The sequence below is a fragment of the Diplotaxodon limnothrissa genome, linkage group LG10 (assembly GCF_057381915.1).
Source record: "Diplotaxodon limnothrissa isolate DT_005_m linkage group LG10, D_limnothrissa_male_GT1.1, whole genome shotgun sequence".
Lineage (NCBI taxonomy): Eukaryota > Metazoa > Chordata > Actinopteri > Cichliformes > Cichlidae > Diplotaxodon > Diplotaxodon limnothrissa.
In genome coordinates this window covers 24,592,420-24,612,526 of record NC_140605.1, presented here as the reverse complement: position 1 = coordinate 24,612,526, position 20,107 = coordinate 24,592,420, and the positions used below count along the sequence as shown (strand labels likewise).

The 20,107-nt window shown below is 39.1% G+C and overlaps 1 protein-coding gene across 1 annotated transcript; it reads right to left on the bottom strand.

Annotated features, from left to right (window-relative positions):
• Nucleotides 1–1,539: 1,539 nt before the first annotated feature.
• On the bottom strand, nt 1,540–17,815 carry LOC146624514 (sodium- and chloride-dependent GABA transporter 2-like). Its single transcript, XM_085364637.1, has 14 exons — nt 17,552–17,815; nt 17,320–17,454; nt 16,583–16,723; nt 16,332–16,413; nt 15,897–16,029; nt 10,218–10,352; nt 10,010–10,113; nt 9,770–9,894; nt 6,569–6,681; nt 6,343–6,477; nt 3,221–3,323; nt 2,949–3,049; nt 2,654–2,824; nt 1,540–1,786 (listed from the first exon to the last, which is right to left on the bottom strand). The coding sequence occupies exons 1-14, from the start codon at nt 17,751–17,753 to the stop codon at nt 1,652–1,654; spliced, it is 1,815 nt and encodes a 604-aa protein (XP_085220763.1). The 5' UTR covers nt 17,754–17,815; the 3' UTR covers nt 1,540–1,651.
• Between the last annotated feature and the right edge of the window lie 2,292 nt (nt 17,816–20,107).

Sequence of the window (20,107 nt, the reverse complement as noted above, 5' to 3'; positions counted from 1 at the left end):
GATGGTGTTGGTTATTGGTTAATTTCTCAGCTACTGAAGGTTCCAGTGAGCACTGTTGGGGCCATAATCCTGGAAGTGAAAAGAACATCAGTTCACCAAACACACCCAAGGAAACTCTGTTGGTTTCAGAGAAGGAATTAAAGCTGGTGGAAGCTGGCCAGTCACCTGAATCCACAGAACAGTCAGGATTTAGAATAGAATAGAGTAGCCCTTTATTGTCATTTTATATGTACAACAAAATTATGGGTGGTCCACGCCCACTGTGCAGGAGTGGGAAAAAGTATAAATAGTTTGTGTGAAAGATAATTTCGTGTCAATAGCACCTTTAGAAATATATTTACTTTGAAAACTGGTGACGTGTCCAACACTTATTTTACCAACAGACACACACTTTGTAATTATTTATATTTATATATATATATATATATATATATATATATATATATATATATATATATATATATATATATATATAAATTATAGTTTGGTTCACTAAGTGGAAAATATTTATTTTCTCTTCAAATACATTTTAATTAAATAATTTAATAATCTGCTTTACTGCACAAAAAAAAAATAGGGTTAATTTTTTTATTCAAGAAATTGCGAAACAGAAATAGCCACTCCTCATTTCTTCATATTTTGCTTCCTATTCTTTATATTGCTGCCGTAACACAACAATTTCCATTGTCAGATCAATACAGTTACCTACCCTACAAGGAGCAAAATATTCTTGTAGAATTTTTAAGTGGTCTTCAGCCTTTCTGTAGATTTTGGCTGCTTTTTACACTTTTCATATCGTATCTAAGCTAAAATAATAATATACAGAAAATTTCTTCAGCTTTAGTCTGTCCCTTTGGTCAAAATTATCAACACAACACCACAAGAAGAATGTGTTTTTTGAGACTGGGACGTCATTATTGCAAATCACATTCTGAATTTAATACAAAACCCTCCATGTTATGGAAAAAATGAAGAAGCAAACACTTTTAAATATTTGAAACTGAAATGAAATGAACAAAGTAACTAAGCAAAACAAACAATACCGATACAAACTAATAAAAAAATAATAATTGAATTAATAGTAACAATTGTCTGGACAGATTTGGTAAACGGTCTAGATACAGTTACAAGAATTAACAGATGAGTTCAAAACTACGCCTGAGTTTACAGATGGGTACTACATGAGTACTTTAGTCATGGAATAATGTAGTACTGACTACAGAGTTGCCTTCTCATGGATCAGAATGCCAGCATTTTGATCCCATCACTGCATGGGATTTATTTATTCATATGAAATGGTAACGCAGCTTAAAATTATATGAGTGTGTGTGTGTGTGTGTGTGTGTGTGTGTGTGTGTGTGTGTGTGTGTAGTTCTATTATTCAGCTCGCTTAAGACAAACTATATAAACAGTATATAAGCTTGTTCTAATATATTTTGATAATATATGTTTATTGCTATTGAAGATATTAAAGCTTAAAGATGAAATATAATTAGATAAAGGTAAACTAAGGTAAGGTACAAATGTGAAAGCTGTAGGTAAAAATTTCAGGGCATGCTTGTTCTTTTCAAAGCACTCTTTAAGTTTCATTAGATGGATAAAAGCTCAGAAAAGCAGAGAGTAATTTACAATGTCCGTTATGTTATTGTGTTCATTGAGTGTTTTCCCCATTGCATGATAAAGGAGCGAGGTCTGTGTGGTCTGCTGTACCATCTCGTCCCAAAGCAAGATGGAGGTTTTGATCAAACAGCGGTTCGTCTACAGGCTGGCAGAGCTCTAAGAAACGCTGAGGAAAGAAAGGATAAATTGTAGATTGTAATTGTTTTGAGGATTTAAAAAAAGCCATCTTTAAATAGATTTTTGATTAACATTTTTGGAAGATATGAGGCGCAATTAAATACAATCTTGAAACTTTACAACCAATGAAAGAATTGCATTCAGTTTTCCTGTAAAAGAACAATTCAGTATTACAATATTATAATTTGACATTTCATGAAGATGTAATAAAAACACAAAAAAGGTGAAATACGTTTAGTGTGCTGATAAGTATTTGCAGCAGTAGAACAGAACTGACTTAACATGAAACTCAGAGGCCACGGTCACATTATGGTGGAGTAAGGCTCGCTAATTAAACAGAAAAAAAGAGTCCATTGTTTTCCCTGTATTAATTCTAAAAGTGTTTTCCATAAACCCATTCTTATGTAAGATGATTTGAGATCTCCTGCTGATACTCCTGGTGAAAGGCCAGGGATTCAGTGTATGCAGTCCAAAACTCTTTAAAAATGTTCAAACACTGAATTTAACAATGTGGGAAAATCCAAACACTTTTCTCAGACCCAGGGGCCAGAATCAGCCAACCAAAGTCTCCAACTCAGACTGGACTGCTTTGGAAAATGTGAACAGGGCCATAGGTTTTGGACTTTTAACTGCATTTTCATGCATTTAACAGCTTTTCCCACTGATAAAAACTATTCTATGTCTATTAATACACCAAAATAACTAAGCATAGATAAACAATAAAAACAGTGAACGCTCAATGTCATAAGTTATTGTTTTTCTTTGTCAGTGATGGTTCTTAAAAGTGAATCCATTCCCCATCAAATATAAGCTATCTCATACTGATTCCACAATTTTTGAGAAAAAAAAGGCTCACCTGTCGAAGAGTGCCCTTTCCCTGGATTATTTTATATAATAGAAACAGTGGAATGAGGGAGAGGGAGACTGTGGCAATGAACCAGCCCAAGATGTTGGCCCAGAGTGGATAAACATAAGTGCTACTGAACTTCAGTGGGGAATATCTGACAATGGAGAAGATAAAGGTGCCCTGTGATGAAATAAGACAAAGTGGATTATTCTTCAGTGTGAAACTGAAAAGTGTGAATACTCTGCGGTGCCAAAACTGTGGAAAGGGAAACACAAATTATACATTATTATATGACATGACTTACAAAACAGGTGAAAGGAGTGATGTAGCGCCAACAGTACTTCATGAATGGGTGTGGACGATAGCCAATCATGTCTGAGATGTTACCATAAAAACGATCAGCACCTTTAGGTAAAAGAGAGCTATTAGTAAGACCAACCATTTATTTCAAACTAATTTATACCAAACAAGCACACGCTGGTCTTTGTCTCAATGAAAATTGTTCTGAATCTGAGCAGCGTCTTTTTTTTTTGTCACAACACAGTCTGTAATTGGTTGGCTATTTGTCTGACTTACCATACACCCAGCCAATGCTCACAGACTGGCAAAAAGAGAGAAGCAGCAGAGTGGTGCCACTACAGACATGATGATCTAACAGCTGGAGCAGATACATTCCTCCCTAAAAAGAACAAAAAAGGACATAAGGAATAATACACAGTCGTTCAAATCCAATGATAAAAAGAAAGTTAGGAAATAAAGCTAATCACAGACATACTCAGTCTCACTCACAACAGTTGACACAAGCATGCTTGGTCATGTCCCTTGGCATGACTTTATAATGCAATATTTTTTCCTCAGGGTTTACTGGAGCAATTTACATTTTACTAGAGTAATTAAAATGTTACTAGAGCAGTTTAATGGTTTTATACCAATTAGATGCAAACTTATAAAAATTCTGATGTTTATTCTAATTGTGGTTGCCATGGTAGCTCGTTAACGGAGATTTGCCGTGTTGTGGCGTTAACGTCATTTCAACGAGATTAACGCTGACAGCACTAGTGGGAACTCAACGAATATGACTGCACATTTACTCCGACAGCATCCTAGTGCAAAGACAAGTGGAAGCAGACAAAAACAACAAGCACGCATGCTACAAACTTTACCCGAGTCATTTAGACAGCCGTTAGCACATGATTCTCCTTATGGGGACCTGATATGTTTAATATGCTGCTGAGAATATAGCCCAGAAGAAGCGTATAGTATAGCTTTTATTTTGGAAAGAGCCATTTCTCTGTAATAAACTCTCTTTTCCAAAGATGAGGGATTTCTCGATCTAATCATCCGGCTTAGTTAGTTAGTTAGTGCTCAATCCAAAAGCCTGCACCCCCATGATATAACAGCTTATAAAACCACCTTTCGCAGCAATAACTTCTTTATTGGTCTCTGATGTCATTGTGGAAGAATTTTAGCCCAGTCTTCCCCAATGACTAATAAAATATTCTGATTCTGAGAAACTTTAGCCCAGTCTTCCCTACAACATTGCTTTAGTTCATTAAGGTTTGCAGACATTTATTTATGCATAGCTCTGTTAAGGCTCCGCTGCAGCATTTCAGTCTGTTTGAGGTCTGGGCCATTGCAGCGTCTTGATTTTTTTTTCTTTGTCAGCCATTCTGTTTTGGATTTGTTGTTGTGCTTGGAATCAATAGCCTGTTGCATGGCCCAGTTTCAGCCAAGCTTTAGTTTCAAGTTGGTCTCACATTTGACTCTAAAATACTACGACATGTTCTGCTCAATGACTGCAAGGTGTGTGTGTAGCTGCATAGCAAGCCTGATTCATCACCCCTCCTGCAGCAAGTAATGTAAACTTCATGAGTTGCTTGACATCTGTGACTCTGTGCATTACGGCTAAACATCTCCACCTTGATCTTGTCTGTCCAAAGGACATTGTTCCAGCATACTTGTGGTTTGTTCAGATGCTGCTTTGCAAAGCTAAACCGAATCTGTCATACTCTTTTTAGAGGAAAAAAAGTTTTCTCTTAGTAAGCATTCCAGGCAAGCCCTACTTGTTTTTTCTATTATAAACTTCAACATTCAACATGCTAACTGAGGCTTAGAGGTTTGTTATCCCAGGCATTGTATGGCCTAACCTTAAAAATGTCCACTCCCAGCATAGCATGGCATAGTGTTAACACTCACCTGAGTGCTCCAGACCAGCAAACTGCCAAAACATCCACTATTATAGACGTGGTCACACTTGCTGATAATTAGTTAATTAAGTGCTAAAGTGTTAAAACTTCAAAATTCATTAGAGGTGGATTATTATGAATTTTATTTTACTTCAGGTCACTGATATGGGGGTAAATAAACTTAAATTTGTCTTTTCTTATTAAAAGTAATTTGGAATCAAACAAATTATTATATCTTAGTTGGAACTTCAATAATTAAATGGTATCCAATCACAAAATTTTGTGTATATTATTTTGCCAGTTAAAATAATTGAGAACCATATATATGTCAGCCATATATATTTAACTGTCACCTTAAATTTAACTTTTGCTTGTGTTAAATAGGTTAAATAATACAGCAAAGCCATTAATTAATTTAAAGAACACAACAAAGCATTGATTAATGCACAAGCTTACACTGAAACATGAGCAAGAGAAATATTGCTGTAGTGTCAAACCACAATCTTTGCATTGAATGTCAGGCAAGCAGGACATGCTGATTAAAGTGCATTACTAGAACAAGACACATATGAGCAAGTACTGAGAAGCTACAGCAACATATTCAAGAACCTTAGATGAGCAGAAGACCCAAATACATAATTAAAATGCAGCTGTTTTCTACAGCTGGATCGTCAAAAGAAGGAAGCGTCAGTCACAGCTGGAGCTATAGAGGCTCTAGTGCAGTGGGAACCATGCTAAGATACTAAGCTGGAACCAGTATAAAAAGGCAGTGTTACAAAGGTAAGTGATACCCAACCACCAGTCATGACAGCTGCATCAGCTCTACTTAGCATGGAAACTGTGGCCAAATGCAACCCACGCAATCCCCAGATACAACTCCCCCAACTCAAAGGCATCATTCATAAAGTATACACCACAGTAGCAGTAATCCTGGAGATAAAAGAGCAAGAATGCAACATGCAATACTTGTTTTGCACAGTGACAAGAGTAAAGGATTTCAGTTGCGGGTTATAGTGTTACACCAAAACCAAAATTGATCAAACTCACATCTGGAGCACATACGTGTTCTTGCTATGTAAAAGAATTTTTCCATACTTGGAAATTGGATCCTTGGGGAAAAAACTCCTAAATATGAACTGTATTCTAGTTAGCACACCATAGCGGTCTCATTTTTAGGTAAAACTAAATGTTTAGATATAAGATTTATAGTATATTCTGTTCGTTTATTTTTCATTAGATCTGTCTTAGCCCCCCAGAATACATGGATTTAACCCCCACTGTTTCATCCCTATTTTTTAAATGTGCTCCAGTAGAGGCCACTTCCCTTGATTTTACCTGTACACTAAAACATGTAGTGTCAATAACTAAGGTTTAGTTAGTAGTTGACTACATACCTTACATAGTTCTTTCAGTCTCACTACAAATCACATTAAGAGCTATATCGGTCAAACAGTATCAAAAACGTCCTTAATGTTTTCTTATCGTGTAGCTCCGTCTGTACTGAATACGTACCTCAGTGACCAAGGAGAGTCCCAGCAAACAGCAGGTACAGCATACAGCCAGCAGAAGCAGCTCACGTCTATAGCCTTGATGCAGGCAAGGAAAAAGATCAACCAGTGATGTCATCACACACTCCAGACCAACAAACTGTAAGGAACCAATTGCAACACACGGTTTGTTCATTAGTCACATAGTATTCCATTTCTTCATTCATACATACTCTAACGTGGATTAGTACCTGACTATCCAACCCAAGCAGAATGATCATGAGGAAGAAACACACCGACCACACTTGGGGCACTGGCATCATGGCTACAGCACGGGGGTAAACAATGAATGCCAACCCTGGACCTACAAACAAATAATGTAAAGACAGATCAAAGATGTAAATTATAGGACACAGACAGGAATCGTTATGTGTGGATACTTCAGTATACTGTCTTATTGCTTTTATCTCTATTATGGTGCTAAAGGAGAGGCCAAGGGATCCATCAATTTCTTTACAAAAACATCCTTTTTTGTTGTTATTGTTTTGTCAGCCACAGCAGTTTGCCTTGCGGTCTGCAGTACAATCCATTTAAAGTTCCTGTTTTCGCTTGTTATTGTAGTTCAGCTGCTCAACCATGTTTCTAGCGTCATAGACTTTTATTGCCTAGCCATAGTGGTGTACTAGCTGTGGAAACTAATTTGGCATTATTGTCTTACTGATTCCCTCAAAAAGAAAAATTTAAAGGTTTAATGAGCCAGATTATTACTTTATATATATGTATATTAGGGGTGCAACGATACACAAAATTCACGGTTCGGTTCGGTTCGATACTTTGGTGTCACGGTTCGATATTTTTTCGATACAAAAAAATGTTCATGCATTTTTAATTTGTCATTTATTAAAATTATAAATATATATTTTAACTCAAAAGTACAGTTTTTAAATTTAACCCTAACCCTTGTGCGTGTTTTTTATTTTGACAGCGAATGCGCACCTGCGGACCACTTATGTGCAGCCCTGGTTATTTAGCTCATCATATTGCAGCCACAGAAATTCTTTTGTCCATGAAACCATAAAGCTGCACTTTCTTTTTGCCTTATAGTCTGATTTGTCATAACTTCTCCGTTTTGTGGTAAGCTTTTCTTTGGCTGTCACTTCTTCACCCTGACCTGTCTTATTTGGCTCAGCAGAACTGAAATGCTTTTACACATGCACTCACATAAGCTCAGCGATTCTCTGCGCGATCAACCTCTCACATGTTTAAGCTTGCTGCGGGAGATTTCACTTGTCATGTTTGCATAGTAAGCTAACGATTGATAAGACGATGTCAGAGGAATTGGTGCACAAATTATCATCACTCACAGATCAGTGCTGTCGCTCTCTATACACAGTTCGTGCGATTGCAAAGTGAAAGCAAAAAAACAAGCGCAAATTCAAACGCGACTTCAATATGTCACATATTGACAGTGGCTCACCGATGCCAATGACATAATTACCCAGCTACATTTCTGAAAGAATGCAAAAGCATTGACATATATTTTTCCTACAATAGCCCGACGGGCAGGGCAGAGATAGATTTTGGTAGCCAGACTGAAAAAATCGCTAGCTCCAGGACGTCGGGCTAGCGATATTGCAAGCCCTGTATCTGATTGAGGAATCACTCATCTTTGGAAAAGAGAGTTTATTACAGAGAAATGTCTCTTTCCAAAATAAAAGCTATACTATCCGTTGACGATTAGTACAGCTGGACGCAGTAATGTGACATCACTGGGTGTCGTAAAAGGGGCTACGCATCGATAGTAGAAACATTGATCGGCAACCCTTTGATTGGTCGGCGAAAATGTCGACGGAGCGCGCTCGGCTCGGTATTTTTCGGCAGCAGAGCAAGAACTCTTGAGTGAGGGATTTCAGGAGTTTCAGAGTTTAATCAGAACGCAAGGGAACACTGCAAAGGCTGCAAAAGCAAGGAGCGAGGGCTGGCAGGAAGTTGCTGACAAATTAAACTCGTAAGTAATTTAATAATAACAATAATAATGGAGTGGATTGATATAGCGCTTTTCAAGGCACCCAAAGCGCTTTACAATGCCACTATTCAGTCACTCTCACATTCACACACTGGTGGAGGCAGCTACAGTTGTAGCCACAGCTGCCCTGGGGCAGACTGACAGAAGCCAGGCTGCCATATCGCGCCATCAGCCCCTCTGGCCAACACCAGTAGGCGGTAGGGTAGATTTATTATATTACACTATATTATCCAATATTATATTACATTATATTATAATATGTTATATTTTATCCTCTTTCACATTAGAGCCACGACAGGACCCACTAGAACATGGGAACAGGTAAAAGTGAAATATAAGAATATTCTACAGAATGGTAATATTTATCTCTTATATTGCTTTTAGTCTCTTGGAAAGAGACCCTGGAATAATCTGTTTGTTTATAACAGCAACCAAGAAAAGGGCAGAGCAACAAAAGACAGGTGGTGGTCCTGCACCCCCTCGTCAACAAGTTGGTTAAGTGAATAATACCCTCACGGGAAAATCGATATCTCTCTATGAGCACACTGTCGCGCTGAGCTAAAGGATCCTGTCTGTCCCGCAATATACGCTGAATTCTGAGGACTCTCCTTATCAATCTTGCACCTTCCGCAATGGGTTGCTCGCGTAAACGGACAGGATATGGCTGCGACAGACTTCCCAAATCCACCTTCGCTTTTATAGCCGTGGTCTCTCATCTTGATTACACGAAGTAATTTACAATTGCTACTCTGAAATATGAATTAAATCTGTAATAATCACATACATGTAATAGAATGTTAATAGAACATTTCCCTTTTTTAGGAAATGACCTGTGTGAAATCAATAAATGGATCAAGTGCTGCATCTTCTTTAGTTACATTGATGTTATTTATTTATGGTGAAACAGTGGTGGAATATCGCTGTTGCTTTCGTATGAATGACGCGGGCATACCTGCGTGGCCGCGATCTAATCCTGTTTACATAAAGTAAACCTGCTCCCCAGCAGGTTTACGCTTACGGCTCTGTTGCTATGACAGCAAGTCCCGGATGGGCTTCGGGGAACCGAACGATCCAGGATCACGCGAAATCGTCAACAATCTCATCCAGCTAACTCACTTAGCGCGGTACGAAGAACAGGCCCCTGGTTAGCTTTAATCAGACTCACCTTAACTAAGATGATTCAAGTTTAAGCCAAAACATCAAAAGAAAAATAAAATGGCAGAGCAACATATGAGCTCTGCCAGAAAGCTTCTTATGATTGAAAGAAAGAAAAGAAGAATCACAAGATCTTCCCAAAGGGTGAAAAGTTTGCTGCCATGCAGGTTTCCTGAATATTTTTACAACACCAGAAAGCCTCAAAGAAAATGTATGAAACTGCCACTCTCATGTCCAGTATATAGTTGAACTGAAGCGAGACAGTACATGCCTGATTCTGCTACTTCAGAAATATCCACTCCTTGTTCATATGTCATGAAACCCAACACAGAGAAAATGGCAAAGCCTGCCACAATGCTCGTGGCACTGTTCAGCAGACACAAGTAGAAACAGTCCCTACAATAAAATGAATATGGTATGTAGAAATACTTAGACACAGATGTTGTAGATGCTGATGCTCAACTTAAAAGATGATCATAATGATCTTTATGACAGTTAGTACTGGACTTACTTATAACAGTTGTTGTTGTAAGTGTTATAACTCCCAAGAGAAGTGAGGAAACCAAGGCCAATGGCATAAGAGAAGAAGATTTGAGTGCCAGCATCCATCCACACCTGGAAAGGTCAAACAAAATCATCGTGTGTGTGTCTGTAGTGCATGAATGTCACTGTAAAACATCTAGCTTTTTTGATCTCGGGTCTCTATGTGCTTTCTTTACCTGGGCATCTAACAGGCGAGAAATGTCAGGGTAGAGGTAATAAATGATCCCATCCTTTGCCCCTGGGAGGGTAACACCACGTATAAGCAAAACAAATAGCATGACATAGGGGAAGGTTGCTGTAAAGTAGGCTGCCTGAAAAAAAAAAAAAAAAACAGAGAAAAGAGATGGTAAAGAAAGTTATAGTTTGTTTTGACCTGTCATTTCATTATTTTATTCATATTTTTTTCTTTAGTTTTACTGTATTGCACGCTTGCTTTCCTAAATCCAGCTTTGGTGTGGCACATTAGTAGCATCTTGGGTGTATTACTCTTGAAATAAACAGTTCCCACAACGTTAATCAGATCACTATAACTTCCAGTGTAATGTTTAGCTTAAACGTGAATATTACTTACCTTTTGAAATGATAAAAATCACACCAACAGCTTTTCTTTATAGCTGCTCTTCTGATATTACTAATCAGTGCTTTAAAACATGGTGTAAAGCTTACTAAATACTTTGCCAAAACTGTTCTTTGGAAAGTTGAAAGAAACTTCAATTAATCCCAGCCAAGTTATGCTTTGTATCGATTTTGCACCATTTAGATCTTACAATAAGAAACCTGTCACACACTGCACACATACAGTGGGGCAAAAAAGTATTTAGTCAGCCACCAATTGTGCAAGTTCCCCCACCTAAAATGATGACAGAGGTCAGTAATTTGCACCAGAGGTACACTTCAACTGTGAGAGACAGAATGTGAAAAGAAAATCCATGAATTCACATGGTAGGATTTGTAAAGAATTTATTCGTAAATTAGGGTGGAAAATAAGTATTTGGTCACCTCAAACAAGGAAAATCTCTGGCTCTCACAGACCTGTAACGTCTTCTGTAAGACGCTTTTCTGTCCCCCACTCGTTACCTGTATGAATGGCACCTGTTTGAACCCATCATCTGTATAAAAGACACCTGTCCACAGCCTCAAACAGTCAGACTCCAAACTCCGCCATGGCCAAGACCAAAGAGCTTTCGAAGGACACCAGGAAAAGTATTGTAGACCTGCACCAGACTGGGAAGAGTGAATCTACAATAGGCAAGCAGCTTGGTGTGAAAAAATCAACTGTGGGAGCAATCATCAGAAAATGGAAGACATACAAGACCACTGATAATCTCCCACGATCTGGGGCTCCACGCAAGATCTCATCCCGTGGGGTCAAAATGATCATGAGAACGGTGAGCAAAGATCCCAGAACCACACGGGGGGACCTGGTGAATGACCTGCAGAGAGCTGGGACCAAAGTAACAAAGGTCACCATCAGTAACACACTACAATGGCAGGGAATCAAATCCCGCAGTGCCAGACGTGTTCCCCTGCTGAAGCCAGTGCATGTCCAGGCCCGTCTGAAGTTTGCCAGAGAGCACATGGATGATACAGCAGAGGATTGGGAGAATGTCATGTGGTCAGATGAAACCAAAGTAGAACTTTTTGGTATAAACTCAACTCGTCGTGTTTGGAGGACGAAGAATACTGAGTTGCATCCCAAGAACACCATACCTACTGTGAAGCATGGGGGTGGAAACATCATGCTATGGGGCTGTTTTTCTGCCAAGGGGACAGGACGACTGATCCGTGTTAAGGACAGAATAAATGGGGCCATGTATCGTGAGATTTTGAGCCAAAACCTCCTTCCATCAGTGAGAACTTTGAAAATGAAACGAGGCTGGGTCTTCCAACATGACAATGATCCAAAACACACCGCCCGGGCAACAAAGGAGTGGCTCCGTAAGAAGCATTTGAAAGTCCTGGAGTGGCCTAGCCAGTCTCCAGACCTCAACCCCATAGAAAATCTGTGGCGGGAGTTGAAAGTCCGTGTTGCTCGGCGACAGCCCCAAAACATCACTGCTCTCGAGAAGATCTGCATGGAGGAATGGGCCAAAATACCAGCTACTGTGTGTGCAAACCTGGTAAAGACCTATAGTAAACGTTTGACCTCTGTTATTGCCAACAAAGGTTATGTAAGTATTGGGTTGTATTTTTGTTATTGACCAAATACTTATTTTCCACCCTGATTTACGAATAAATTCTTTACAAATCCTACCATGTGGATTCATGGATTTTTTTTTCACATTCTGTCTCTCACAGTTGAAGTGTACCTCTGGTGCAAATTACTGACCTCTGTCATCATTTTAGGTGGGGGAACTTGCACAATCGGTGGCTGACTAAATACTTTTTTGCCCCACTGTAACATTGAATCTTGTCCCCTTTACTCATAAATTTCATGAATGACAAGTTTGAAAACCATACACTTCAGTATCAGATTAATTCAAATGAGTTCATAGATGGTTTTCATGCAAGCATCTGAAATGTAAACTGAATAGAGGATGGAGACATAGCTGCTGCATGTTCAGCAGTGTCCTAAAAGAACATAGGAAGAGACTATTTCATTTGACTATTTGGAGACTGAGTATATTCATTTATGTAGCCAGAAAAAGACTTCCTTCATCTTCTTCATAAAAAAGGACAACAGCACATGTCACAACAAGCATTGCTAGCAACAAAATTCAAGATAAATGGCATGAGATGGGTAGCTATGACAGACAATTACATCAGGCAGTAATGACACTTATAATACAGGTATACAGGAAAACTGGGAGCAGGAGACGGACCAGTGCTTGGACATATAAGTGGGTTAGGAAACAGCTGCAGATGTCACATCTGTCACATTCAATTTTGGATGAATGTGCAAAGTGCTTTTCCCTGCTGTATCATGTATACTGAGCAACTCCTATTGAGCAACATTTATCAAATTGTACTGTACATTGAAAAAATGTGGATAACGGGGTAGCAGTATAGATCAAAATATGAAAACAAGTCCTGATCAAGCATGGGTATGTAAGACTGGGTAATGACACACTGACTTAATGTGCTGTGCCCTCCAGTAGCTACTGTGTTTGTGTGCCTTTATTCTAGTGTTTCTAATGCATGCATTAACATAGAGAATTGTAGGATGTGAGTTTGCAGACGTCAGTTTGTGTCATGGGGCAATACTCACCCCGTGCACCATGCAAGCTACAGCAGCCACTAGCCAAAAGTTTCAACAATCAGAAGAAAAAAAATTTTTTTTTTCAATGGTTGCTTGTACCTCCTGTGTTAGTGTCTTAACAGTGCAACAGTGCAGTTATTTGCTTTATAACTATGTGAAAATGTCTTCAAAAATACATGAATCAATGGTTCTAATTGCCAATTATACAGCTGATACTTACTGTGTAATTTGACCAGATGTTAAAGCATGAGTAAAACAGAGAATAAAACTATGCTTTTCTGATGTTGGAGTTTTACCCAAGCTAACACAATACCCATTTAGCACAGAGTTATTATAGTTTTGCATTTTCTATTTTTTTTTATATATAGCATTTCAAGGATAAAAGATCTGATGTCTCAACAGGACCTGGAAAAACTAGTCCATGCATTCATCTTTAGTAGGCTTGATTACTGTAACAGCATCTGAAGGAAACGGTTTCCAAGGCCTAATCCGTGGATCGACTTCCTTCGAGGCGTGGACGTCTATCAGCAGAGAATGTACCTTCACCTATCAGCAGAGAATGTCCCTTAGTCTGTAACACAGTCAAATATATTCTCAAGCAATATTCAAGCATGCCATTCAACGTGTTAGTACGAGCTCGGGAGCAGCTTGGGAGAACAAGAAAACAGAGACTGCTTTAGATTGTCTTCCCAAATTGACTCAACTTTATTCACAAGTACAACAGTTTATATAGAGGGTAAAATTCATGAGACAGCAGATTATCAGTTTAAACCAGTACAGACCAAGATAAGGGAGCGTCTTCCTGCCCTTGGGTGAAGAAGCATCCTTTGTGTAGTTTATTAGTTCAGCTACAATTGTGATTATCTCAGCGACATATTTTCAAGGCACAAAACAAAGAGTTCTTTCATTAGTGAAATCTGAAACAAACCATTTGGCCTTCAACAGGCGTCTAAAAGATTAAGAAACTAATGTAGCTGAGGGAGTGATCTCTGTGGTATTTCAACCTTGTACCAGCCTGTGATTCTCACACATCAATTCTTGGGTCAAAGAGAAAAATAACTAAAACAAAGGGGCCTTATTGAATGACAGAGTTTTCCTGCATAATGTCACTATAAAACAATATCCAGTAAATGCTACCATGGTACTAAAATACCTAACAGCATCTTTACAGGTCTACCTAAAAAATCAGTCAGACAACTACAGCTCATTCAGAACTCTGCTGCTCGAGTCCTCACTAAGACCAAAAAAGTGGACCACATCAGTCCAGCTCTGAGGTCTTTACACTGGCTGCCTGTCCGTCAGAGGATAGACTTTAAAGTTCTGATGCTGGCCTATAAAGCTCTGAATGGTTTAGGACCAAAATACATCAATGACCTCCTGACCCAGTATGAACCATCCAGATCCCTCAGGTCATCTGGATCCGGTCTTTTATCAGTTCCCAGAGTCAGAACCAGACACAGAGAAGCTGCATTCAGCTTTTATGCTCCTTATATCTGGAACAAACTCCCAGAAAGCCTCAGATCAGCTGAAACACTCAGTTTATTTAAATCCAGGTTGAAGACTCACCTGTTCTCAGCTGCATTTGAATAAAGCACCAAATCCACACTTTTAAGCTTAAATTTCAAAACTTACATTTAACTACTGATTTTATCTACTGTTCTGATTTTATCTGTTTTGATTTTATATACTGTTGTTTGTTTGTTTGTTAATTAGTTAGTTAGTTTATTTGCTTGTTTTAATCAATTTTAAATCATGCTTTTTATTTGTTTTTGTTTCTGATGTCTCTGTAAAGCACTTTGAATCACCTTGTTGTTGAATTGTGCTATACAAATAAACTTGCCTTGCCTTGCCTTTTATTTGGTTTTTAGAATGGGTTTGATGATTTCAGTTTAGTCTTTATTGTTTGAAAATGTTGAAAATGTTCTGTTTGTTTCAGTTTATTTGTATTTGTTTAGTGTTAGTTTTAGTCTTTTTAAGATTATATAGAAAGCATAGGTCACAAGCAAGATTTCAGAAAGTCAGTCTTAGACATCCAAAGTCTCAATAAAAACGCACATCAAATCCTTATTATGCTAGTTTGAAATTTTAAAATGAACAAATACTAAAAGTGAGTCCCTCAATATTTTATTATATTTTTATTTCCAATTTCACAAAACATTTTACTTTGTTTTCTTTTTTTTTTTTTCAAAAGCCTAGTATTTATTTTTATTTTAGTTAACTAAGCTGCCTCATGTTAGTTTTTAGTTTAGTTTGAGTTAGCTCTAATAACCTTGGTTTAGCCTTCAAATATAAAACAACCCAATGATGTATACATATTTTATGTGGAAATACATACATTCTGCAACCCTCTAATAAAAATTGATTAGATTTTTAATAAAGGCTCTTTTATTGCTAATTCAGACATCTTGGATTTTTGTACTGAGTCACTGTTTTTTGTTGTTTGTTTGCTGTCAACAAGCACGGTGTTCCACAAGGCTCTAGATTAAATCCTCTGTTATTTTTTTTAATGTACATTCTTTCACAAGGCCACATTATCAGGACTTTTAAAATCTTTTTAGAATGGTTTTATGATATACTATTACAACTTTTCTTGTTTGTTTTTTTAAAGGAAAAAATTTAAAAAAAAAATAAGATGTTCAGTTTTTAAATTACTAACCTTTCCTGTCGACTTGATACCCTTCCAAACACAAAAGTAGCAGATAATCCAGCTGAGGATGAGACAAAGGACCAGTTCCCATCGCAAGCCCCCAACTTCCTCAATACCACCAGAGACCTTTAAAACCCAACGCCTGGTCAAATGAAGGGAGCAGTAATGTGGGTGAGAGGGAGACCAGGAGACCACAAATGAATGGCAGGTGAAAGGGAAGGACATGTGGAAATTGGGAGGGAGGAAAACTGAGTGCTAGATTGGATGACTGACGAATGAGGGGGAAAAAAAGTGTGGGAGGAAGTGGAGAGTTAAAAGAAAACATCTGAAAATGATCATAAAGAAAGGAGGAGAGAGGGAACGAGACAAGTGAGGGAGGGGAGTGAAAAAGGGGAGGAGGGGGGAGCATTCTGTTTAACTTGTGTGAGTTGACTATATGCTTACTGCCAGAACTCCACAACAGGAAGAGTAGTGTTCAGTCTGGACGTCATACTCAGATTCAGATGGCTTAAGTCCAAGCATGAGTCTGGTATAGGGAAATAAAACATCAGCAAAGTAAAAATGCCCATTTACAGTGTCAAAGGTGTTGCCTTCAAATTATATTTCATATATTCTATATTCAAAACTATTACAGCACACAACAAGCAATGCATACAATAGTCACTGCTTTTTAGAATATACCAGTACTGTAGTACCTGTGTTCCAGTAGTGTCCACATGTGGCCCAAGGCAAATCCCCACTGAAAGACTGGAACAGGTAAAAGAACGCCCATGCCAAGATTATAATATAAGATGTTGCACTGAATGCGATGATTAAGTGACTGGCATAGCCCATGCCTAAAATGAACAAACAAATAAATAAAATTGGTAATGGCCAATTATTGAAACTGTTCTGTTCTTGCACAGCACCTAAAGTCTAAGAGCTAAGAGGTGCGCAAAGGAAACACCGCAGACGTAAGCTATATACAAGTGCAATGTCAGTCGAAACACTGTGTAAACACTTTCTCTTTGCAGAGGTCTAATTATATAAATAAGGTCGTTGTGCAATGAAGCAGGAATATAAATGGAACGTAACCAACATATTTATGAAATGCATTCATGTGGTTCTTACACTTAACAATCATGCGTGTAATAATCTTTTACATGAGCATAAATAATTTATCATTCTTCCTCTTCCAGTAGCAGTGATTACTTTCCTACTGGAAGTGTAAACAACTTCCCCTCTGGCACCTTGCCTCAACACTGTTTGTTGTTGGACCGAGACCATTTTTGGACACGGAGGCGGTCTCAGCTCTGTTTCTAGGGGAATAATCGAGCACGCATAAAAAATAGACTAGGATACAAGCCCGTTGGTAAATATAAGGACTCACTGAATATATATAAAGTATGACTGACATTTCGGAGAAAAATTTGGGGGAGTTTATTTTAATTACCTTGAAAGAGCGGACAAATCCTTCTCCAGCAAGTAATTCCCCCCTGGCTAGTGTACTGTCCCAAGGCAGTCTCAAGGAAAAAGAGGGGGATCCCGCACGTGAATATGAACAAGATGTATGGGATGAAAAACACACCTGTAAGAAAGGCGGAATTTTTCGTTCTAACGCACGGAGGAAAAAAATACTGGTGGACAAAATGTGCTTGACGACTAAGAGCGTTTCTTTCACCCACCTCCTCCGTTTCTGTAGCACAGGTAGGGGAACCTCCACACATTCCCGGGTCCAATGATCGCACCCATCACAGTCAATATGAACTCGGCTTTGGTTCCCCAGTGCCCCCTTCCTTCCACCTCTTCAGCCTTCTCTGGGTGACTGTTTGGCACACAAGCTGTGGAGGTGCCATTCTTGCCGTTTGTGGTCATCTGTTCCCCCATTTAAATAGTTTACTTGGTGCCAGATTTCCTTTGTTTCTGTGTAAAGTTCCCCGCGCACTGGACTAAAACTCACACGGGGTTGATCACACGAATATGAAGCTAAAGATGCCACTGATGTGGCAACGGCACTGATACGCTGGCCCTGTTACTGTGACTTGTGTTGGCTGAGAGGGGTACTCGCCTACTTAAGCTGCAGAGAAATGTGTGTTTTCTGGGGTGCAGGGGGGAAAGAGTGATGAAAGAAGCTTGTGATGGGGTCTACTGCTCCGCCTTAATTCATCCGACACCGACAGCAAAACAAAGCCTGGGGTACTGAACATTTCAACACATTATTCATCCTTCTGAGAATAAAGGAAAAAAGAATCTTCTCAATTAAACCTTTTCTTTTGTTATTTCCTTCCTCTTTGGAGATAAAAGACACAAAATCAGATACCAATGGAAATCCCGGGATTTCCTCTATTTAGTAGGGGAGAGCGGGGTAAGTTGTCACACGGGTAAGTTGTCACACTGTTCATAACTCCAACACTAGAGGCTCTATCTCAAAAATGAAATAGCCACTTTGTGTGACTTCTTCTTCTATAGTCAACCTCCTGTTCACATGTGGTCAAGACTGCTCTAATCTGAGGTGAGCACATCTTTTTTATTTTTTTGACCTAAAAGGAAAAATAAATCACTTTAAATTTTCTTCAGTACAACTTTGTTAGGTATAGATGTTACAAATTATTATTTTACACAAAATAGAGGAGACATTAACGTGTCTTTTGATACTTCAGCTGATGTGCTATGTTGAGCTAACCCTGACATTTAGCCAAAATTAGCATAAATGTCAGTTTGGGGCAAGTTGTCTCATTAACTTTGGGGCAAGTCGTCACATGTGACAACTTGCCCCAATACAAATAAATGCTCCAAAAAATTGTGATATTGTAATTCATTTGTATTTGCAATAAGGTTTTTGAAGAAAGGAAGGAGAGGCAGGAATTAAGGAAGGAAGGAAGAAAGTAAGATGGTTCGAAATTATCAACGAAAGACAGAGCGTGGCAGAACACCACCTGACATTATGTTAAAGGCAGTCAGGCAGGTAAAGATGCAGAACAAATCAATCAGAAGTACAGCAAAGGATTTTGACATAAATTACCGTACTCTAACTCGGTATTGTCAAAAGATTACCAGAGAAGAAATTGAAAGTCAGACAGCCATGCCAACAACAATGGTTGGTTATACAACGCCAAGGAAGATTTTTTCCCCTGATTTGGAAAAGCAGCTTGTTGAGTATATTACTAGGTCAGCTGACATTTATTTTGGTCTGTCACCAAGTGAGGTCAGAAAGCTTGCCTACCAGTTTGCTGTGGCACACGAACTGAAGTTTGTGCCTTTGTGGGCAGAAAAAGAAAAGGCCAGCAAAGAGTGGTTTACAGGCTTTTTAAAGCGGCATACAACATTGTCACTGAGAAAGCCAGAAGCAACTAGCCTTGCCAGGGCAAGTAGCTTCAACAGAGAGAATGTCAATGCTTTCTTTGACAACTTGGAGAAAGTGTTATGCAAATATGAGTTTGGACCAGGAGACATTTGGAATGTTGATGAAACTGGGGTCACCACTGTACATAAACCAGACAAAGTGTTGGCCAGACGTGGATTCAAACAAGTAGGGTCATTGACCTCTGCTGAAAGGGGAACCCTTGTCACACTGGCCTGTGCTGTCTCAGCCATAGGGAATAGTTTACCTCCATACTTTATTTTCCCGCGTGTCCACTTCCGTAACCATTTCCTGATCAACGGGCCACCCGGCAGCAAAGGAGGGGCAAATTCCTCTGGATGGATGAAAGACACACACTTTGCTGACTTCCTGCAACATTTCAATGAACATACAAAGTGTTCAAAGGAGAAGCCCTGTTTACTCCTTTTGGACAACCACGAGTCTCATCTGTCCATTGATGGACTCAATTATGCCAAAGAAAATGGCATAATCATGCTGTCATTCCCACCCCACTGCTCACATCGGCTCCAACCATTAGACAGGTCTGTCTACGGGCCACTAAAGAGGCACATCAACAGCACGTGTGATGCCTGGATGAGGAACAACCCTGGGAAGACAATGTCTATTTATGACATTCCTGGGATTGTGGCAATTGCATATCCTCTGGCTGCAACCCCATTGAACATTCAGGCTGGTTTTAGGGTGGCTGGGATTCAACCTTACAACAGAAATGTATTTCTGGAAGCCGAGTTTGCACCATCCTACGTCACAGATCGCCCTATTCCGGACCCTGCCCTGCCAGGCCCCAGCACTACCTCTGCACTGCCAGGCCCCAGCACCAACTCTGCACTGCTAGGCCCCAGCACCAACTCTGAACTGC

Bases quoted from the DNA above. Each gene is read 5' to 3' on its own strand.
- LOC146624514 (XM_085364637.1), bottom strand. From the start codon at position 17,753: ATGGGGGAACAGATGACCACAAACGGCAAGAATGGCACCTCCACAGCT. The intron at 17,455-17,551 runs GTGGGTGAAAGA...CCTTTCTTACAG, and splicing joins GTGCTACAGAAACGGAGGAG to GTGTGTTTTTCATCCCATAC. The intron at 3,324-6,342 runs GTACGTATTCAG...TGTTCTTTTTAG, and splicing joins GACTCTCCTTGGTCACTGAG to GGAGGAATGTATCTGCTCCA.